Below are 23,740 nucleotides of genomic sequence, written 5' to 3' on the forward strand. Positions count from 1 at the left end.
TGGTAGAATCGATCCATAAAAAAATATGGGATAAAAACCCTTGTTGTCATGGATGAGATATGGATGGACTTAAAAAAAATAGTCAACAGTACTCAATTCAACCAGCAAAGTTACAACTAGAAAAGTAGAGATTGCAGGTGGCACAGCACATGGAGTATAATTATATATATATACGAGTTTCCAAGACAAGGATTAATACATAAATAAATATGAAGAACGAGCTCACGTGAACCATATAACAGCTTGGAGGATGCAATGGTGATTGTAGTTGGAACTTGGAACCACTCATTCATAGATAGTAGTTTTGAACTTTTGAAGGCTTGAGAGAGCCAAGCCAAGCCAAGCCAATCCTAGCTTTGCCTTTTGATTAATACCTCTTATATACAAGTTGAGAGTTGAGAATCAAAGGGCGGTAGAACAAGATTGGAGCTAATTCGTGATCAATGAAGAAACAAGGGTGCGAGATTGAAGCAATTGGGATCAACTACCAGATCTACACACATAAAGGAGAGCAGTCCTCCCCTTTTAAGATCTTCAACAAACAAGTAGTGAAAGGTGGAACATTAAGCCCAGGCGTTAGGCATGTCCTGAAGGATGTCAACTGTGAGGCCAAACCATGGGAAATTCTCGCCATTGTCGGCCCCAGTGGTGCTGGAAAATCATCTCTACTCGAGATCCTCGCCGGAAAAATTGCGCCTCAAACCGCATCCATTTGTGTGAATCAGAAGCCCATGGACAAGGCTCAGTTCAAGAAAATATCTGGGTTCGTGGCTCAGAAGGACACCCTCTTCCCCCTCCTCACCGTTGAAGAAACCCTCATGTTTAGCGCCAAGCTGAGGTTAAGGCTTCCTCCGGCACAGTTGATCTCCAAAGTGAAGTCGTTGATACAGGAACTGGGATTAGAGCATGTGGCTGGCGTTCGGGTGGGTGATGATAAGGCGCGTGGCATCTCCGGCGGAGAAAGGCGGCGAGTCTCCATCGGTGTGGATGCGGTACATGACCCCAAGGTACTGATTCTGGATGAGCCCACTTCGGGACTTGACAGTACTTCTGCGCTTCAAATCATCGATATGCTTAAGACCATGGCTGAAAGCCGGGGTCGAACCATAATTCTGAGCATACACCAACCTGGGTTTCGCATTGTGAAGCTGTTCAACTCCATTCTTCTGCTGGCTAATGGCTCGGTTTTGCACCATGGCACAGTTGAGCAGCTTGGACTGAACTTGAGGCTGATGGGATTGGAGCCTCCTCTTCATGTTAACATCGTGGAATATGCGATAGAGTCAATTGAAACCATTCAAGAACAGAAACAGCAACGGCAACAGAAACAGCAACAGCAACAGCAACAGCAACAGCAAGCTGTGGTCCAAGAATCAACGGCAGCGCAACTGCAGGCAACCCCACGAGGCAGAAGTGGCAACTGCACTCTTCAACAGCTATTCCAACAGTCCAAGGTTATTGATGAGGAAATAATCATCAACACAAGCATCGATTTTGTCCGAGGTTTCGCCAATTCTAGATTTCGAGAGACCATCATTTTGACACATAGGTTCTCCAAAAACATTTTCAGAACCAAGGAGCTGTTTGCATGCCGAACACTTCAAATGCTGATTGCTGGGCTTGTTCTGGGTTCAATCTTTTATCAGCTCAAAGACAACCTAATTGGAGCCGAAGAAAGGGTAGGTCTGTTTGCGTTCATTTTGACATTTTTGCTGTCTTGCACAACAGAGGCCCTACCAATCTTCTTGCAAGAGAGGGACATTTTAATGAAGGAGACCTCCAGTGGAAGCTACAGGGTCTCGTCATATGCCATTGCTAATGGGCTTGTTTATCTCCCATTTCTACTCATTCTAGCCATATTGTTCTCACTGCCACTGTACTTGCTTGTGGGTCTGAACCCAAATTTCATGGCCTTCATGCACTTCTTGTTGCTCATATGGTTGATTCTCTACACTGCCAATTCAGTTGTGGTTTGTTTCAGTGCTCTTGTGCCTAATTTCATAGTCGGAAACTCGGTGATATCGGGGGTGATGGGTTCGTTCTTTCTCTTTTCGGGCTACTTCATATCGAAGAACGGCATGCCGGATTACTGGATTTTCATGCATTATATATCTCTGTTTAAGTACCCATTTGAAGGGTTTCTGATAAATGAGTTCTCGGGGACGGGAAAGTGCTTGGATTACATGTTTGGGACATGTGTTGTGAATGGTGAAGATGTGCTGCGAGAAGAAGGATATGGAGAAGAGAGTAGATGGAGGAATGTGGTGATAATGGTGTGTTTCATATTGCTTTACAGGTTCATTTCTTATGTTATCCTCAGATGTAGATGCTCTCAGAGGAGTCTCAAGGGCGTGCTTGTGTGAAGAGTCTCTCTGTGAATCTCTAATCTCGTTCACGTGAGTGTTTAACAGGTTGGTTTGTTGGTTGGTTGGTTAGCTGGTCCACCTGCATGTTTTGGAGTTTGTTTACATAGAGGAAGTGTCATATTAATAAGCAAAACAATATATCTGTAATTTCCTTTCCACAAACATATTTTACTGGGATGAGATGTAATGTAAATTAACTCTCTCTCTCTCTCTCTCTCTCTCTCTATATCTATAAGAATAACTTTTGCAATTACCCATGACAATAAGTTCACAGAACAAATAAATATATATTTTAGCTTTTGAAATAATTTGGCAAGGGTGAAAAAGACTCGTCGTGGATATGTTATGGTCTATAAAGGGTTGTGCCTTTTGACGCTTTCTCTTTATCATGATGCGGCAACGTCCGTGGATATGGCATATGGGAGGCCCGAGGAGGACCTCACCACTCACCAGTCACCGCAAACACATTCCTTCACTCAAAAGAGTATGAGAGGCCTGCTTTTCGGCCCTTATGTCCTTTCTTGGATTACTGCCATCACTGATGACCGTGCATCAACTTTTCTATTGCAGCTGGAGAGTATGAGAGGTTACTGGCAACTGTTTTAAAAAATAATTTTTTTAAATTCTTATTAAAAATAATTTTATTTAAAATCTAAAATATTTTTACATTTTTAATATTTTTAAATATATTTTAAAAATAATTTTTATATCTAAAACTTTATTTTTAATCATTATATGTATTTATATAATTAATTTTTAAAACAACTTTCAAAAAACAATTAAAAGATATTTCATGAAAATATCATATTTTTGTTCTTAAAAATTAAAAATAAAAAACAGTTTTATGGTTACCAAGGGTCCATGATATTATTTTTTAAAAATTGTTTTTGAAATAGAGAACAAAAAACAATTTTTTTTATTTATCATTTTTAAAAAATTAAAGAGTTTGGCAAGATATTTTAAAAAATAATTTTTTAAAACAAAAAATAAGAAACTTGTTTGAACCAAAGAATTTGTTTTGTTTCTAAATATAATGCATTACTTTTATTTTATAAAATTAATTTATAATAATATGAAATCAAATTCAAGTTAAGACTTATTAAAAAATAAAAATTAAATCCACAATTATATATGAATTAAAGATAAATAATTGTTTTTAATTATGAAATAATTTTTTTCCTGTAGTAAAACAAAATTTTTATAAGATAAAAATAATTTTAATATTCATTTTTAATACAAGTCAAGTACTTTAATTTTTTTATTTTTGTTTTTGTTTGATCATGATTTCTTATGTTTTTCTAGAAACTTTTTTAAAGTTAAAGAATAAAAAAGATTTTTTAATGTTTTATAAAATTAAAGATATTTGGTAAATTATTATTATAAAAGGATTTTAAAAATAAAAAACAAAAAGACTTGTTCAAAATATTTTTTTAAACAAAAAAAATATTTTGACTTTGTAAAAACAGTTTAAATTCAATTTATATAATATTAATTAATTAAATTTAATTGAAGTCTTAGTGAAAATTGTTCTAATCCATGTTCACCATGCTTGAAGAGGAAGATGCATTTCCTTTATTATTACATTTAAATTAAAGAATATAAATCAAAAGTTCATTCACAATTAATGTTAGAACTTTAATTCTTGTACCACCTTCATTATTATTATTATTATTATTATTATTATTCTCATTTTATACAAACAAAAATTAAAAATAATTCAACTACAATTTTTTTACGGTTAGTAACACTAATATCTATTAATATGTTTGATTGTGTGTTTGATTGCACATAGTGCAGTTTGATTGGTGATCCATTTTCGTTGTAATATCTACTCAATGTCTCTTTGGGTAAATCTTAAATTCTTGGTTTTAATAAATATTATAATATTATAATATAGTATCACTAAATTCCTAAAAAAATATTTTAAAACTACTATTCACAACCCGATATAATTTTTTTTTTCTCTTTTACAACCTGACAATACTATTACCCAAGGTTTGAAATATCGGTAAACACAAATATAATGGTACGGTACTTGAATTTTATGGATATATTGGAGAAATATCAATGAATATTTTGACAAAAATATCGGTGTCACGGAAATTATTCAAAATTTATGCCTCCAAAAAGTAAAAAAATAAGTAAGAAAACACGTATTAAAGTTATTTTATAAGTGTAATTAACATGAGTATGATTAAAGATAATATTTATCAAATTTTTATAAAAAAATAAGTTAAATTCTTTTAATATATTTATATTAATTTATTTTTAAAATAAAAAATATTTTTATTAAAACATGTCTTATTACATATTAAATTGATTTATATAAAATATTTATTTGAGATTTAATTTCTAAATTTTTATTACAAATGGTGATAATTTTTTTCTATTAACATTAATTTATTTTAATAATTAAAATTATTAATAATTTATCTTATCAAATTAATTTTAATTTATAAAATATTAAAACTTCATTTTTTTTATATATATTATAGCAATTTTTAAGTAAAATTATATTTTTAATATTTTAAAATAAAAACATTTAAAGTTAAATAAAATTAAAAGGATAAATAAAAAAATTAAGAGTGAAGTGATAGTAATTTTTTAAAATAGAATTAATGAGATAAATATGAAAGTAGTTAAAAATAAAAGGGTAATGTAAAATAAAATGATAATATAAATTTAAAATAAAAGATAAATTATAAATAAATAATAAAAAAAGACAAATATAAAAGAAACTTTCAAAAAATTTGCCCTTTTTTTTTACCGCCTTATATGCGCACGTCACCTCTATGTCCCGATATTTCGTTTCAAAACCGAAATTTCGTCAATATATCGGTGATTTTTTTTAATATTTTTGTTATTTTCGACCAACCAATCATGGTAGCTGATTTTGTTTTGGCCAACGCTAATAATCAGTTTTTCACGGATGTTTGGGTAAAAAAATCCAAATTTTCGAGCCTCGTATCTGTTTACAAATACAATACACAATACCAAAGCAATGATCTTTTTACACTCTGCAAAATTGTAGGCAATGGAAATGCTTTTACAAACCGGTAAAAACTAAAAAATTTAAAAAGGGGAAGGTGAAACCGTGAAAGTACCATTATTAAAGCTTCTTTGTGGTTTCAACTTTTATGTATTCAGTCATGCTGGGGCACAATACAATATAATAAAAAGACCAATCTTATGGAACTTGTCAAATCATTCAAATCCAACCCATATGAGCCACAAGTTTGTGAATTTAAAATTTTTGGTAGAAGATAAAATGATTCAAAAGGGCGACCGACTAGTTTTGACCCAAAATAGAATATTTAAAAAAAAAAATCAAAAAGTAAACCGATTTCTAAAATAATGCTCAATCAATCTAGTGTATCCGTGTCACGTAAGAGTTCAGGTTAAAAAACCGTAGTCACCAATTAAGGTTTTGAATTTTTTAAAATCAATCAAAACCGTAGTTACCAACTACGATTTTGAATTCCTTTTAGTTCTTTTCCCTTTTCGGTTAGGTTTCTTACCTTTAAGGTTTTGCCTTCTTATTCGTTCTTTCCATTGTCTCCTATTGCATCGAGTTGTCTTTGGTTCATCCTTGGCTCAAATTCAATATTTTCCAAATTTTCATCTTGTTCCATCATTGGTCATGTAAGATTTATGAGTTTTTCCGTTTATGTAAATTTTATTTATTTATTTATTTATTTTGTAAATCTATTTGGTTTTCACATATTTTAACTTGTTGTTGTAGATATATTTGGTTTCTGATTTTATTTTCATTTTGAGATTGGTAAAGATGTGTTTGGTTTTTTTATATTTTATTTTGATTGTGAGCTTGGCAGAAAGAAAAATGTTTTGTTTTGGTAAAGAAAACGGATATGAAATGGAAGGCCACCATGAATTTTTTTTTGTTAAAGATACCATTTTAGGGACCACTGTTAAGAACTCCAAAAATGGAGGGGACCACTATTAAAAACTCCAAAATGAAGGGGACCACTCTTAAGAACTCAAAAAATGAAGGGGATGAGCGCTAATTTTTGTTATAGGAATAAAAAAAAATAGGAGTACTCCACTTTTCAAGGGCCAATGAATAGGGTTTTATCTTAAGCTAGGATATTAAAGGTGTGGGATTGTTTTCAATTTCTATATCATTCTCCAAATTATGGGAATGTTTGGTTGCCCAGAAAATAGAGGAAAGTAATGCTAAAGCATGCATGTTTGACCTGTCATTTAGGTAGGGTAGAACTCCAGAAAATGATATCAGAATTTCCTCTACAATGTAAGTCACTCCATGGACACCCGTTCCTCTATAATAAAATAGACTTGATGCGTTGCATTAGTGGTCCTAAGTATTTTGATCTTTTTCTTACTTTGTGGGTTTCAAATTCTCTGTTGTTTAGTTAACCTTAAAATTCAGGAATATGGTCCAGTGGTGGGAGATATAGCTAGAAAGAGGGAAGTTATGAGGGTTTAAACAGAGTCATCATGGGCTAGTTCAAGTCTAGAGATTTGAGGCATTATTTGCATCCTTTAAGGAGTCTCAAACTAAATAGTTTTATAACTAATTAAACTTTGCTTTTAAACAAACTTTACCATTAATTTGCTTCGAAAAATCATTTGAAACCCAAATATACCAAAATCACTAAATTTATCTTCTTCTTTACCTTGATTCTTCACTTTCTCTCTCTAGCTTCTCTCTCTAGACCCACTAGATTGTTGTAGAGACAAGGCTGGAAATGAGGGTTGGTAGCCCTCATAAAGGAGTCCCTAAGCTAGCATGCATGAGGGGTCCCTAATGTCAATCCAATTCTCATAAACCATGTCATCATGATATATGAGCTCAAAGCGAGGACCACTAGGACAAATAGGATTACTAGTTTCTTCAAAATCCAATTTTGAAGTTGATTCAACATTTTATTAAAGAGAATCAACTACACTCCAGTACCCTATGTAAATAACAATGAGATGAAGTTAGGGTTTATGACCTACTATCCACTGCATGCAAACTCCTCATAAACTAGCATCTATAATTTAATAAGGTAGTGCTATCACCTATCAAAATTACTTCTCCAATCTTTGAATTACAAATCTCACTTATTATATGATCAATTGACATACTCTAACTCCAAGTAGCATATGTCAAATTCCATTAAAGGTATTATTATGACTATAAATTTCATAATCACATGTACTTTGGATCACCCAAGGGGACCACACTGTCTCAATTTCATGAGATATCATGGTGTTTTTATTGAGAATACCTATTACCACCAACTTCCATCAATAGTAACCCAATTCATAGGGATATATGACCACTTTAAGGTCTCACCATAGGTTAAAACCTCTTCGTTGATTTTGGCACAAGCTTAATATCCTCACAAGGTTGATGGTTCATGTAGTATAGTAGTTTGATAAATTATGACAATTGATAACCTTACTCATGATTCACCATAGGTCATATCCAGTGTGCATCACATGCATTAATACACTCACCATAGGAAACTCATCCTGATAACCAAGACAAGTCATGCCTCCAATTAGGAGGTGATGCATTATAGTCTCTAATGAATAGCCAAAATCCATTAATTGACTATGGACAACTTATCTACTTACAAGGAACCCATGACTTGTATATTTTTTGCAACTCCTAATACACCCAAGTCATGTATGATATAAGAGATATGAATTAAATATTCAAATTAATGTCAATGCATAAAAATGATAGTAAAGGGATAGTTTAGTTAACTTTATTACATTATGTCTTACTCTTAGGGGTTTAATTCCAACATCAATGTGGTTCAATAGTTACCAAATTTGGACAAAGCCTTGAAAATTAAGAGAGGCGGTTAAATTGGGAAGTTTCCTCGGTTAATATGGGTCAATAATTACCAAATTTAGTTAAAGCCCTAAAAAGTAAAGTGTCAAAAATTAGAGAGGGAAAATTCTTACCTCCAAACTTTTTTGACCGTTGGATAAAGGGTATATGGGTAGTCTGTCTCTCCTCTCTTTTCCCGCCTTGTTCCATTCACTTTTCCCTCCTCTTCTCCATTCCCTCAAAAATCATATTTTTTTATGCTCCCATCAGCAATGCTGGTTTTGAAGGACAAGGCAGCCATGTCGGAGGCAATGGGGGTGATACTGAAGCTTGTTCAGTACCATAGCAAAACCCTAACCCATTTCGCCAAAACACCCTCTTGTTTCCTCTGTTTCTTGTGCAGGGATGGGCACATGAACACAGAGCCCATAATAGAGAGTCTTAAGGATTTCACGTTGTTTTCATTTGGGTCTCGTCCCATTCCTCGATAGCAAGGGTTTTGCAAGTGGGTTTAGCTTTTCTTGGAGAACACAACTTTGTTCGAGGGTCACCTATTTTTCTTTCTTTCTTGGTTTAGGGTTCCAAGGAGGATTTCTTTTCTCTTTCTTCACTCTACTTTCTTGCTTCTGGTGGATTTTTCAAGGTGAATTTGAAGTGGTTCTTGAGGGGTGTTTGGTGACTCGAAAACGAGGTTATTTTCAAGAATTGGGTGGCTAGCTTTTTGTTGAAATAAGGACTATGCAAGCTCCAAAACCGAGAAAAACGAAGCTCTTCGTTTTTGCAAGGAATGGAGGAGATTCATTAAGCAAGCTATTGATTCAAGGTACGGTTTAGTAGCTGCTCATGTTTCTTATACTGAATCTCTTCGAAATTTCGGCAATGCTCTGCGACGATTTGTTGAAGCCGAGGCATTGATAGAGCCATCTCTATCAATGTTGGCCACTAAACTTGACAAAACCCCATCAGAGTCCTCTTACCCTTCTCCATTTCCATCGCACAATGCTGAAGTCTCAAATTCGCCAATGCACAATGAAAGCCCTCTCTCTCCTCCCATCTCCAGATTGAGTTGTATGAGATTAGGAGCTACTGCTGCTGTGACTATTAGTGTGAATCCTCCTAATAATGGTTATGTGGATGATGAATCTATATCATTTTCAATGCCACCATCCCCACCACCTCCTCCAAAAGGTTCTTCTTGGGACTGCTTTGATCCCACTGATGATAGCGCGGACTTTAGATTTATCGGACATGATGGGATGAATATGAATTTTGAGGATTTGAGGGCCTGGAAAAGGGTCCAGGGCAAGGAAGCGGGTTTGAGGGAATTGATGAACTATAAGAAATATCAACTAGGCCTAGATGGGAGAATAAGACTCTTGAAGGGTCAGCAGATTGATTTGAAGATCTCCATGAATTTCATATTCAAGTTGATTTCTATGGCATAATTTGCAGGCATGAAAATATTCTAATTTTTAATTTGAAGGCAAACATGAAAAGACAAGAAGGTTTTTTTTTTTTTTCTTTTGAATTATTTTTTGACTTGAAATCACAATAAAATAATAATTTGAGTAACTATTAATAAACATATTGAAATTTTTTTTAAATTAATACAAATTAAAAATTTGGGTACACTAGAGTTAGACATTGTGCTAGATGGCACATAGGTATTATGTTAGACGGTGGTGAGCATCTCACAAATTATTGGATAATCACTTTAGAAATGGTTTTTTCAAACACAAAAATTTATGCTTAAACAAAATGTATGAGTTAGAATAATGATTTCCTCAAATATTGAAAAATTAACATGATTTAATAAATAAACTTTTTCATCTCAAGAATCAAATCTTCAACTTTGGTATTTCTATCACAAATTCTACAAATTTCTCCATCCATTGCTCCATTCTCAAACCTTCTCCTTTCACATTCTCCATTCAATAGAATCAATACCAATAAATAGTTTATAAATACTATTTTCACATAAAATTGATAGAAATTACAAGAATTTTTTTTAAAAAAAAATCTTCAAAATTGAAAATGATACGAAGAATATGAAAAATCTTCACACATTGTTCATATTTTTCATATCATCGAAATTTTATATTTTTTTTCATTTTTAAGATTTTTCTTTTTCACTTGAGAATGCAATAATATTGTTTATCCATGCTAATTATGCTAAGAAATGATGAAAATTATCCTTAAAATTTTTTAAAAAAATTAAACACTAAAAAATTAGAGAGGGTACAAAGAATGTAAAATTATGAAATTATGAATATTATTTTCAATTAATAATAAATAGATCATCATTCTATTTTTTTAACAATAAATACTTATTTTAATATATTTATGTGTGCTTTTTTCACAAGGTTGGTTATAAGTTTATATTATAAAATAAATATTTTATCATCTCATAGCAATTATTCTTAAATTGTGAATATTTTACTACTTTTATACAATAATTTCTCAAATAATGTAATTCATAGTTGTAATGAGAATTTTCATATCACATGCATAGGATCTTCTCCCATTAAAATATTGGTTAACCTACCGGTGACCTATTGAAGGAGGTTTTTTTTTCTTTCTTTTTTTTCATTTTGTGTATCTTTTTACGTGTCATGCCATTATTGGAGGAAAAGTGTGGGTATGTTGAAAGCAACCCATTAAAGAGAGGTCAGAATCAGAGCCTGGGTCATTCATGTAATCTATAAGTAGCTAACCATCAAAGCATCTTAGACATATAATTGTGAATATAATCATATATATTATTTTTATTTTAATAAGTACATGTATATAAATATTCATAGGAAAAACAAGATATTAAAATAAATTTTAATAAATTAATTAATTTTAATTATTTTATTTTTAAATTTCTGGTTGCCAAGAATAGAGGTGTGAATAAAATTAGTTGAACCGAACCATTAGTCAAAGAGAACACAAAATCTAGTCAAAGAGAGAAAAAAAATCATATACCAGCACTAGCAAAGAAGCTTTGTCCAGCGACTAAATGAAAGCCTTCACATTATGTCATGAAAATTAGTTTTTACGTAGCACAAAAGCGGTTTATTATTGGAAATCCTTTTCTGGGCGAAAGAGGACAATATTATTATTAAGAAATAAATATTAAGTATGTTTATGCATAACTTTGCAAAATCCTTAAAAAGAAACTATATATTAAGATTCAAAATGATAATGACTAGGGCCACGACTTTGGAAATCAGTCTATGACTCATAAGACAAGACATCGACGATGGCAACCCAAGTTGGAAGGAAGACAAATGGTGGAAATTTGGGGCACACCCACAGAAGACGGCAATGACCTTCCACTATCCCTATTAAAATCGATGTAGAAAATGAGATTGACTTAGTCTCCCCATGATCATGCAACCCAAATAAACTCACTTCCCATTTCACCCTTGAATGCTCTTTATCTTATTCCCCTACCCCTCAGACCATGCTTCACCTCCCAATCCATCCCACCATGAATGCCTCCCATGCTGGTAGCATCATGGATTTTGGCTTCCTGGCCAGCAGGAAAACCCGAAACCATGGGAGTTTTGGCAGTGAAATTGAGTTTCAACCTCAAATCTGTGTTGAAGATGGTGTTGGGGCCAGCTCACCGCCCTTATGGAACAGGAAGAATATGTCAGAAAGTACTCAGAATCAAACCTCACATCTGCTGCCTCATGATCACTGTTTCAGTCATCTGTCACGGGCATCACTACTAGAGAGGATTGCGGATGGCAGGAGAGAGCTTATGGAGATGGTTAAGAACATGTCTGAATCTACTTATGAACTCTCCCTCAAAGATATTGTCGATGAGCAGCACACTTCACAGGAAGATGAAGAAGAAGGTTCAGTTGAAGACAGAAGTACGAGTTTCAACTCTGAAATTGAACTCTTGCAGCAGAGGAGCAAGACAAAGAGGAAAAACATTAAGTCGCCTTGGATAACAAGGAGTGCAAGCATGGAAAAAGAGGTTTTTCTTCTCAAGATGTTCTTCCCAACTTCTCTAGGAATGAAAAGGAAACCAGCAGTGGGAAACGGTTCAAAGGTTTCTCAGAAGTCATTGTGTGACAATCCTGAAGATAATGTGGACAAGGAGTGGTGGAAGAAAAGATTCCTAGGTGCAGGTCAAAGCAAAAACAGTGGAAAGAATGGCATCTGGGGAAGCAGTGGTAGCAGCAGCAGAAGCAACAGCAACAAAAGCAGGTATTTCAACTCTCAGGATGAAAATTTACCTTTGCACAATTGTGAAGGGCCATTCACAATCCCATAACATTCATATCATTCCATGATTTGCAAAGCATTTGAGTGTGCAAACAAACTGTCTGCATCTGAAAATTACTTAATCAGTCATGGATCAAACGATGATTTAAAAAACATGAACGAGATGATATCACATAGAATATGCCTACACAGTTTTCTTTTCTTTTTTGTTTTTTTTTTTTAAATTCGAAACAAACTATTTTATTATGAATTTTGAACTACAAGCAAAGGACTAGGAAATCCTTCAAATATACAAAAGCAGATCAAGATGAAAGAGGAGAAACTTCTTAAACAGAACAAGAAGATAGCTATCTGGAGCAAAAACATAATTTGAACATGTTCAAGAGAAACTTCACCGTGCAAGGGAGTAAAAAAACTCCTCTTAAATAAGCCCATTTCTTAGCTCCTCATTTCCATTACTGATCTATAGTATGATTAGCTGAACATAAAGACGAAGAGAAAGAGGCAAATAGCTAGCAACATCTAATTTGGTGAAATCATCCATCATAGTAATAGACTATATGGAGTAAACTTATTTCAAATGCTATGAGAAATGAAAGGGATGCATCTCCCATGCTGAGGAGAACATAATGTTATATGCCCTAAGGACATCCAAAGTGCCTGAAAATCATATCTAGATACTGATCATGCCTTCCTACATCTTGCAGGCAAACTAATGGCGTAGTCTTACCTGGTTGCTGGCCCTTTTTCCACCCCAAGAAAGCGAGACCAGAGGACTGAGAGGATTACTCTCATGATAGAAATACAATATGAAGGTTCTAGCAAATGTATTCTAATATTGATAGAGCATACTCAGAGACATGGAAAAAAGAAGTCATTGCATTAGAAATCAGCAAAGTAATTCTTCTAGATTTTTGTAGTGTTGCTGCTTCAATTACCCTTTTTTCTCTTTAATTAAGGATATCTCATGAATCTACAGCACGAAAATTTGCAACCCTAATTACTAATCCAGCAATGAAATGACCAGAAAATATTGGGAGGCATTGCTACTAGCATGTATAATGAGGTGAGAACATAAATTGCATTTGCCAGTCAATGAAACTTTGGGATCTGAATTTACAGAATACTGCCACTGTTGATGATTACATAATGAATGATTTAAATCCATGCTGGAAAATCAACGTTGTCTCCACCAGAGAATAAATTGCATTTAGATTGAGAAAATCAAAAGGTTGACCAGAGAATAAATTAAACAGCAGCAAAAATAAAATCTTGATTAGAAACCAAATTCTTTGTCTCCACCAGAAAATGTTTTCAACCATTAAAACCGTTCAGTACATTAAAAGGAATTCAGAGAAACACATTGTATAAACTACAGAATTCCATTTGAAAAAACAAGACTTAATCAAGGTATTCCATACACGCATGTCCAAGAATATATAATGGTTAATCTATCAGGCAACCCAACATTTGTCCCTTTTGCCTTTTTATTATTTTAAGAAACAAGGCTAACATGTACGTACAACAGAAACCAGTATCTAATCAATGAAAAGGCATGTGGGAAACAAACTCCAAAAGTAGACTTGAACCCTTTTCCTTCATTTTTCTGTAATTTCTTTTTCATAGCACTATAAATGAAAATCAACATTGCCAATTTGAAACATTTACATGGCAAGCCAATTCAGATATCTTACCTTCTAGTTATCCTTGTCTTCAATATCCTGCAACAGGGCTCCCCTTGCCTTTACCCTGCCCAAACAAGGTGCTAAAAGATAGAAGATCAAGAAAATAGAATAATATAATTATAAGAATCAGAGATGTTGAATTACCTACGATAAGCTGGCACAACATGCTTAGTGACTTTTGTTGAGCCTACACTTTGAGCAGCTAGCTTGTCTGCAGTTGAATAGATTAAAGAAAAAGAAGAAAAAAAATTAAGACTAAGAAGAAATGAATACTTTATCAATAGTGACGTCCAATGTTTAAAATGAAAATTGTGGAGAAACACATTTCTTTAGGGGTTTTGACCTTTGTATTTTATGTAAATAGGTTTACATCCGGGATATAATGTAATCCCTGATTTATAGGGATTAGGTTTAGGGTAGTTTCAGTTACCTATAACACTCGTATGGCTTATCTTTTTGTATATAACCGGATGTGTATTCAATTCAGAATGAATGAGATTTTCTTCTCAATTTTTCCACATGGTATCAGAGCCTTAGGCTCTCAGAATTCACATTCTTTTGTCCGTTGTCAACCTGGTTTTCTTCTAAACCAATTAGTCTTCTTTAATCAAGTTTTTGGTTCTTTGAGCCTCATTCAATCTGCTGGTTCTTTACTCCTACAATCCAAAAGAAAAAGAAAAAAGGTCCACCATGTCTAAGAAAACCGAACCCACCAACATTCCTGCAGTACAGCTAATTGAAGCACTGCCAAATAAACTCCAATGGGGAGATTCAAAACATTCACGCCACATCAATTGAATGGATAGAATTATTTGCAGTGGTTACAAGTTGTGAAGACATTATTTAAGGTGAAAGGAAAAATCAATCAATTGTTGGGTACGGGTACGGAGCAGAGTGATCCCAAATTCCAGGCTTAGGATGTGGAACATTCCAGGATTATGTCATGGCTTTGGAATTTGATGCTACCCGAGATTAGTAGCATTTCCATGTTTTGGTCCATGGCTAAAAAAATCTAGGAGGCAGTGAGACAAACTTACTCAAAGGTGTGTGATGCAACACAGATATTTGAGATAAAGACGAAGATTTCAACCACCGAACAAGGTGAGAGATCTGTGACTGAATATGCCAATCTCCTGAAAAATTTGTGGCAAGAGATGGATGATTATCAATGCATTCAAATGAAGGATAGCGAGGATGCTGTCATATTGAAAAGATTTGTTGAGAAAGAAAGAAATTTCGAATTCCTTGCTGGTCTAAATCTAGAGTTTGATCAAGTCCGAGTTAGGCCTTGGGCAAAGAGGACTTTCCATCTCTAAATGAAATTATTTCCATAATTCAAACAGAGGAAGGAAGAAGAGGTGTAATGATGAATGAAACACCTATGGTAGAGAGCTTAACTACGCTATCAAATGCTAGAAATATGAAGAATGTGGGAGCAGAAAATCAACCCAATGCAGGAAACAATGACCAAATTCATCCAGGCAGTGCAATTACTGCAAGAAACTGGGACACACTAAGGATGTCTGTAGGAAGTTACATGGAAGACCACCAAACTTCAACAACAATAATAAGGGATGGAAGCCTAATGGCGGACAACAGAAAAATGTTCAAGGACATGCAAATCTCACCAACAACAATCCCCCAAATGATGAAAATGAGACCCTAACACATGGAGAGTTCAAGGAGGATATTGAGAGGCTAAAAAGATTGTTGGGATCATTAGAAAAAACCATCCAGTGCTTGCTCCTTAGCACTTTCAGGTGAGTACTCTGTTTCCCATGCATTTAATGTCTCACACTCTCTTCTTTCAGATTCTTGGGCCATTGATTCAGGAGCCATGGACCATACGACCAACTCTGCTTTGAAATTAAGTTCCTACACACCTTGCCCAAGTAACAAGAAAATTTCCATAACAAATGGCTCTTTGACAGTAGTAGCCAGTCAAGGAAAAATTCATATAAATTCATGTTCCAAAACTTTCAACTAATCTTGTGTCCATACATCGGATCACCAAAGATGTGAATTGCTGTTAAGTCTTTTACCCTTCTCAGTGTTTTTCAAGACTAGAGTTTAGGGAAGACAATTAGACTTGCTAAGGAAAAAAACGGGCTTTACTATCTTGATGTACCAGGTGATCTAGGATCGAGAACAAATTTCCTTTGTCATACCTAATCAGAAGCTTCATCTAAAATAAGGACAAGATTTGGCTTCATCAACTCCGTTTAGGACACACTTCCTTTAATAGATTCGGTTTTATTTCCTTCATTGTTCTAAAAATTGGATATAGAGAGGTTTCATTGTGAAATTTGTGGACATGCAAAGAACCGTCGTGCTTCCTTTCCAATTAGCAACAAAAGACCTCTATTCCTTTTTCTCTGATTCATAATGACACTTGAGGACCCTCTAAGGTTCCTAATATTTTGAGGGCTAGATGGTTTGTTGTGTTTATTGATGGTTGTACTCATGTATCTTGGATCTTTCTTCTTAAACAGAAATCTTATGTGAGCAGTATCTTTCTAAACTTTCATAACATGATCAAAACTCAATTTGGTGTAAGCATAAAGAAGTCCAAGTCTGACAATGCTCGAGACTACTTTAATTAGGTTTTGTCCCCTTATTTTGCAAAAAAAGGGATTATTCATGAGTCATCTTGCATTAGTACACCCCAATAAAATAGGATTCCTGAAAGAAAAAATGGTCATCTTCTTGTTGTTACTTGTGCCTTCTTGTTTTAGAAAAATGTTCCAAAACACTAATAGGGGGAGGCAGTGCTTACAGTTGTCCACCTCATCAACTGATTGCCTTCTCAAATTTTGGGGTTCAAGAGTGAAATCCAAGTATTTTCTTAGTTTTTTCCCGACTTCAATACCTCAAATAATCTTAGTCCTAGAGTCATCGGCTGTCTCTATTTGTCCACATACATGATCATGGCAAAGGAAAGTTAGACCAACATGCACTTAAGTGCATTTTTATAGGATATTCTTCAATACAAAAGGGTTATAAATGTTACTATCTCCCTTCTCAGAAATTCTTTGTTCTTGTCAATGTGATCTTTGTTGAAAGAGATGATTATTTTACCGGTCCTTATCTTTAAGGGGAGACATCATTCATGGAAGATAAGAATAAGGATTCATTCTTACTTAACTTGCCCTCCATTTCACAATCTCCCTCATTCAAGCCCTTGTTCAGTCCTAGTTACCCTCTAGTTTTGCCTACTCTCAATAATTCTCTTCTAGTCCCATGTCATTGACTAATGAAAGTGTAGCTCACGATCCTTTTGGACCAATACAGGTATACTCGAGGAGAAAAGAATCCTTTGTTGAACATGTGCAAATCCAAGAGTTGGAACCAATCTTTGGAAATGAGGTTAGTGCTTTACCTGAATTTTTTGTTTTGTTTTGTTTTTTTTTTTTTTTTTTTTTTTTTTTTTTTTTTTTTTTTGATAATTTTTGTGTTGTCATGGATAATGAAAGGTACAAGAGAGTGTACCAAACATTCTTCATACCCATTAGCTCAGTCATATCCTATGATAGATTGTCACCTTTCTACCAAGCCTTTCTTACCCAATTAAACACTATTACTATTCCTAAAACCCTATCCAAGGCATTAAATAGTGAAAAGTGGAGACAAGCCATGAGTGTTGAGATGGAAGGACTAGCAAAAAATATAACATGGGACATAGTGGAGTTGCTTAAAGGAAAGAATCCAATGGGTTGTTAGTGGGTTTTTACCATAAAATACAAGGCAAATGGATTAATTAAGAGGTATAAAGCAAGGCCTGTTGCCAAGGGATATAACCAAACTTATGGAGTAGATTATTTAGATATCTTCGCACCCGTAGCCGAGATTATTGTTATCCTTAGCCACTAACTTTGAGTGGAATTTGCAAAATTTGATGTTAAGAATATTTTCTTACATGGGGGGGTGGGGGGATCTTAAAGAAGAAATCTATATGGAAGTTCCTCCTGGATTTGGCAAGAATCTAAAAGGTAGAAGAGTGTGTAAGCTTAAGAAAGCTTTGTACAATTTGAAACAATCTCCTCAGGCTTGGTTTGAGAGATTTGCGAAGGTGATGATTACCAACAAATACAAGCAAAGTCCAAGTGATCACATTTTATTTATCAAGCACTTGGCTTCAGAAGGGGTTACAACCTTGTTAGTCTATGTGGACGATAAAATTATGAATAGGAATGATGAGAACGAAAGGGATAGTTTGAGAAAGTGTTTGAGATTAAAAACTAAGCTAGTTAAAGTACTTCTTGGGTATTGAGGTGACATGGTCACGATAGGGAATTTCTATATATGTGCTAAATTTGTTGAAGGAAACTGGGAAGTTAGCTAGTAAACCAACAAACACACCTATTAAGCTCAATCACAAGCTTAGTAATAATAATAATGTTGCTAGTGTGGATCAAGGAAACTATCAATGATGCTAGCGTGAACCCAAATTCGATTTCCTTTTGGGACCCTGTGCTGGATAGAGTCTTTAGGAGGTTGGGAAAGAGCTTTCAAGTACTTAGGTGGTAGAATCAACCTAATTCAGTCGTGTTTTTCGCACATCCCGAACTACTTTCTTTCTCTTTTCAAGATTCCAATTAAAGCACCTCAGATGGAGGAGAGAGAAAGACCTAGAGAGAGAGTGTGTGAGAGAGATGGAGAAGAGAGCTAGGGCCAAGGTGGGATCGGGGACGCAGCGGGCTTCATCCAGTTAGGGGTTCAAAGAAGGAGTTTTGGGGTAGAGTCGAAGACCTTTGAGGTCGAGACAGAGAGAAAGAAGGGTAGGACGCAAATCTTCATAGTGGAAAGAAAGAGAGGTGTCTCCTCTTGGATTAAGTTGGGACCGGCGAGTTTAGGGCCGCTCATGGAAGGCCTGGTTTTCTGCACCAAGGATACGAGGACTGGACATTGGGAGAAATTTTGGCAAGAGAATGGGAGAACCTTCTCTTTAACGCACGGCAAAAACAAGGGGGGATGTTTCCTACGCCTGGGTGTTACTGATCGGGAAAAGAAAAGATTTAGTATTTTTGTACCCAAAGGCAAAGGAACTAAAGGGGGTTGGGCCCTTCTGGTGGAGGCGTTGCGAGAGATGGAGCCTGATTCAGATAGGCAGAAGAGACAGCAAGATAAGGAGAAGTTTTGGAGTCCCATGTTGGGAAAATCCTTCACGGAGGTGGTGAAGTAGAATCGCAGCAACGGAGAAGAGGTGGTGCGGGTGAAACTTGACAATAGGCCATTAGGTGTGAGATTGGAAAAGCTGGCTCATTGCCTTGTTGGAAGTTGGGACCCAATGCTAGGAAGGGGGGAAGATCTGAGAAGCTGGGGGACCCAAATGTCAAAGCTGTGGGGTTTGAAGGGCAATTTAGGCCTGGCCAAATTGGAAGACGGCAAGGCATTATTGGAATTTGAGTTAAAAATAGAAGCTGAGAAAGCGCTAAAAGATGGTGAAATATCAGTCGGTGGATTTGGCATGCGACTGGAGAAATGGAGCCAAAGGACGGGATGTTTGATGGAAGAAGAGAAAGAAAGAGAGGCCTGGGTGAGAATAGTTGGACTGCCCATCTCCTTATGGGACCGGGACATCCTCTGTAAGATAGGAGAGGGGTGTGGGGGATTCTTGGACATCGATGTCAAAACGGAGAGGATGGAGGAGCTGCAGTGGGCTAGGATTCGAGTAAGGATTAAAGAAGAGAGATTCCCTAATATGGTGGACATATGGGTTGAGAACATGTGCTATTCTTTAGCCTTATGGTGGGAGACCAGGCCGACGTTAAGAGTGCTGCCGGCCGATGAAAAAGGAAAAACTCTCGCAGCAGCTGGAGAGGTAGAGGGTGAGGTTCAGCCATGTGAGGGCAAGCGCCTGATGGAGGCTGAAAGGGGGCCAAGGCTCAAGGATCAGACGCAGTCGGCGGATGGGACGTGGAGGCTGACAGCTGGGTCGGGGCAACCCATGGATTGTATTCGCGGGATGGGTGGGTCGCACCTAGGGCTTCAGGGAGTGGCGAGAATGCAGGGCGGGCCTTTAGCGATGGGCCTCTTGGAGAAGTCTCGTGGGCCTGAGGGTCTTAACCCTCCCCCCCCCCTTCTGTGGATAACTTCGGGCCAAAGGAGATGGTGGATCTCAGACGGTCCAAAATCTGGAAGCCCATGGAGGGTGTTGGACTAGTAGCCGAAGAAAGCCTAACGGTGGAGCCCAGCATCCAATCTAGTGTGGCCCAGAGTTGTGGCCCAAGCCGGTCGAGGAACCCATTCTCTGAAGATCCTCTGTTTTGGGAGAAGGATGGCATGCGTAGGCTGAGCGAGGCAGAGTTCATCCAAAAAGAGAGATCGATGACTGATTTCGCCTTGGCTGAGGAAGCGATGAGGTATGATAAGGTTTTCTTTCAGTCCGGTTGTCTGGTCTCTGGGACCCTTTCTTTTCCTTCTCCTTTTTTCGGTCGGACTCCAGTGGAGGAGTATTGCGACCATTCTGGGGATGAAAAGGAGCGTGATGAGGGAGAAAATCCGCTTCAAATGCTCATTGGTATGGAGTCTCTTATGGGTGAGACTGTCGAATGCTAGGATTTGGTGGAGGTCAACAAAAGCAGAACTGAAGATGGTGGAAAGGAGATGGCCTCAAACCAAATAGTGCCACGAGTAACTAAGGCAGAGGGGGAGCTTAGCTGGGAGAAAAGTGATCTGGCCAAGTTCAGTAATTTCTTGGGATTTTCGACAGAAGGTCTGGAGAAGGATATTATGGACTTCTTGATTAAAATTCGTAAGAGAAGGGAAAGAGTTCATAGCAAAACCCTGCTGGAGAAATCTAAATTTGAGAGAGAACTGAAAAGATTAGAGTGTTCCATTAACTATGAAGGGGGGAAGAAGCAAAATGGCGAAGAGCAAGTAAGGGGGTGCCAGATTACGGAAGTTAAATGAAGCTACGACTCCTCAGTTGGAATGTTCGTGGAGCTAATGACAGCTCCAAGAGAAGGGTTATTAAGGCAGTGATCAGAAGTCAAAGGGTGGACCTTTTTTGTCTTCAGGAGACCAAAATTCAGTCATTGTCGGAGGGTCTGGTGAGAAGTTTGGGCTCTGGTAGGTGGTCTAATTGGGTGGCCTTGGATGCCTTGGGCTCTGCAGGAGGGATGTTGGTGTGTTGGGATAAAAGGTCTCTGGAGGTGATGGAGACGGAGGTGGGGAAGTTTTCTGTCTCCTATAGGATTAGGAATGTGGAAAATGGGCTAACCTAGATTTTTACTGGTGTGTACGGGCCTTTTTCCAAAGAAGACGGAGAATGCTTATGGGAAGAGCTAGGGGCGATCAGAGGCTTATGGGAAGATCCGTGGTGTTTAGGTGGTGATTTGAATGTCATCTTGTCCCAGAGGGAAAGGAGTAGATAGGGGAGGCTAACTGGTGCTATGAGAATTTTTGCCCAAACTGTTGATGAATTAGAACTTCTGGATCTCTCTATGCAAGGGGGTGCTTTCACTTGGAGTGGGGGCAAGAATAACCAATCCTGGGCTAGACTAGATAGGTTTCTGGTGACGCAGCAGTGGCTGGAGATGTTTAGTGGGGTCGCCCAATGCAAACTGCAGAGACCTACTTCCGACCATTTTCCTATTTTGTTGATGGGTGGTGGGTTGAGGAGGGGTCCTACCCCGTTTAGATTTGAAAACATGTGGCTGAAAGTGGACAGCTTTAAAGGTCTTCTCCAATGGTGGTGGCAGGGGATTGAGGTGAGAGGAAGGGCCAGTTTCAGGTTGGCCTCTAAGCTGAAGGTTTTAAAGCAAAAAATTAAAGTCTGGAATAGGGAGGTGTTTGGAAGGCTAGAAGTTAACAAAAATTCTACCCTACAGCAATTGGAACATTGGGATAGGGTGGAGAGCGAGAGAAGTCTGTCTATAGCTGAAACTGAGCAGAAAAAAGGAAGCCAAGGATGCCTTCCACAAATGGGTGCTTTTGGAAGAAGTCCATTGGAGGCAGAAGTCAAGGGAGTTGTGGCTCAAGGAAGGGGATAGGAACACTGGCTACTTCCATCGGATGGCTAATGCCCACCGTAGGAATAATTCCTTGGACAGGATAATGATTAATGGGGAGTGGCTGACTGAGGATCAAGAGGTGAGGGAGGGGATTGTGAACGCCTTCCAAAATTTACTCTCAGAAGAGCCGGGGTGGAGAGCGGATATTGAGGGGCTGCATCTAAATCAACTTAACCCCCGGGAAGCTGAAAACTTGGAGATGCCTTTTTCTGAGAAGGAAATTCACTGTGCCCTGATGGAGATGAGGGGAGATAAATGTCACGGACTTAGTCGTTCACTAAGCTCGTGCGGCACTTAGACAAGTCAAAACGCTTGATCTTGCTAAGTCAGCCTTGCTCCCAATACTTAGCTTGCTCGGCTAAGACACTCGCGACTCAAAAGCTTAAGAAGCTTGGTAGGCAACTCCTTAAAGAATGGAAGCTCTTATTGACTCAAGAAAGCCTTTACAAGTGCTTGGATGCTCACTTGCTTGGTTAGGAAGTGATTTGGATGGTGCCTTGGCCAAATGAGGCTCTCACCTATTTATAGGCACCAAGGGAACTCTCTGGAACCTTGGAGGGTTCCTTACAACTCAAGAATATTCTAGAACTCTCTACACTAATCTATGTACAACCCTATGTACAAGAATATGCAAGAGATCTTTAGAATCTTCTAGAAAGCCTTGGACTCCTCTCATGCCTTCCACCATAGTGTAGAGATGTGTGGACATCTCTAGGCATCTCTAGAACCTTCCACACTTTTCCCACCAATGGCTTGGTGTAGATGGCTCCAGGAGTCTCCAGAAGCTTCCCTCTTCCTATATAAGCCCATGGGGAGGGTCATTCGAAGCATCTTGTGACATAAAGCTCCAAGCCCGGATGGATTCACAATGGCTTTTTGGCAAGAATGCTGGGATTTTGTGAAGGAGGAGGTGGTGGATCTGTTTAAGGAATTCTTTGAGCATGGGTCATTTTCCAAATGTCTCAACAATACCTTTCTGGTCCTTATCCCCAAGAAAGGAGGTGCTGAAGACTTAGGGGATTTCAGGCCCATTAGCTTGCTTGGAGAGTTGTATAAACTCTTGGCCAAAATCCTAGCGAATAGGCTAAAGAAGGTGCTTGATAGGGTCGTCTCAGTAGATCAAAATGCTTTTGTGAGAGGGAGACAGATTTTAGATGCTTCTCTAGTGGCTAATGAGGTGATTGATTACTGACACAAAAGGAAAGAGAAAGGGTTGATATGCAAGTTGGACATTGAAAAAGCCTATGATAGCATCAATTGGAAGTTTCTGATGAAGGTGCTTCGGAAGATGGGATTTGGGTCTCGTTGGATGGATTGGATGTGGTGGTGTATTTCCACTGCTAAATTCTCCATCTTAATCAATGAGGTGTCTGCCAGTTTCTTTTCAAACTCAAAGGGGTTACGGCAAGGAGACCCTCTCTCTCCGTATCTTTTCGTCTTGGGTATGGAAGTTCTTAGCACCCTTCTTAGACGGGCTGGTAAGGGGGGCTTTCTTTCCGGCTGTAGGCTTCGGGGGAGAGGGGGTGTGGAGCTGATTGTCTCCCATCTCCTTTTTGCTGACGACACAATCATTTTCTGCAAAGCTAAAAGAGAGCAAGTAACCAGTCTAAGCTGGATCTTGGCGTGGTTTGAGGCGGCTTCGGG

At 37.2% G+C, this 23,740-nt stretch overlaps 3 protein-coding genes across 14 annotated transcripts in view; 2 read left to right on the forward strand and 1 right to left on the reverse strand.

Moving 5' to 3' along the window:
* The first annotated feature begins 223 nt into the window (after positions 1-223).
* On the forward strand, positions 224-2,580 carry LOC117918975 (ABC transporter G family member 5). The gene has a single exon (XM_034835973.1). It carries the CDS (start codon positions 444-446, stop codon positions 2,361-2,363), a length of 1,920 nt encoding a protein of 639 aa, XP_034691864.1. The 5' UTR covers positions 224-443; the 3' UTR covers positions 2,364-2,580.
* Positions 2,581-11,603: 9,023 nt separating this feature from the next.
* On the forward strand, positions 11,604-13,305 carry LOC117918378. The gene is made up of 2 exons (XM_034834982.1): positions 11,604-12,378; positions 13,104-13,305. Exons 1-2 carry the CDS (start codon positions 11,621-11,623, stop codon positions 13,174-13,176), a joined length of 831 nt encoding a protein of 276 aa, XP_034690873.1. The 5' UTR covers positions 11,604-11,620; the 3' UTR covers positions 13,177-13,305.
* LOC117918379 overlaps positions 12,373-23,740 on the reverse strand; it is a 50,703-nt gene continuing 39,335 nt past the window's right edge. For 2 of the 12 annotated variants that reach the window (XM_034834995.1, XM_034834983.1), the window contains 2 exons: positions 14,230-14,292; positions 13,746-14,161 (listed from right to left, as the gene is read on the reverse strand). In XM_034834995.1, coding sequence (XP_034690886.1) covers positions 14,094-14,161; positions 14,230-14,292 — 131 coding nt within the window. In that variant the 3' untranslated portion in view covers positions 13,746-14,093. Of the gene's footprint in view, positions 12,504-12,588; positions 12,875-13,745; positions 14,162-14,225; positions 14,293-23,740 lie in introns of those variants that run through there. The other 10 variants (XM_034834987.1, XM_034834986.1, XM_034834991.1 and 7 more) reach the window with 10 other exon arrangements.

The sequence above is a fragment of the Vitis riparia genome, chromosome 7 (genome assembly GCF_004353265.1).
Source record: "Vitis riparia cultivar Riparia Gloire de Montpellier isolate 1030 chromosome 7, EGFV_Vit.rip_1.0, whole genome shotgun sequence".
In the NCBI taxonomy this organism is placed as follows: domain Eukaryota; kingdom Viridiplantae; phylum Streptophyta; class Magnoliopsida; order Vitales; family Vitaceae; genus Vitis; species Vitis riparia.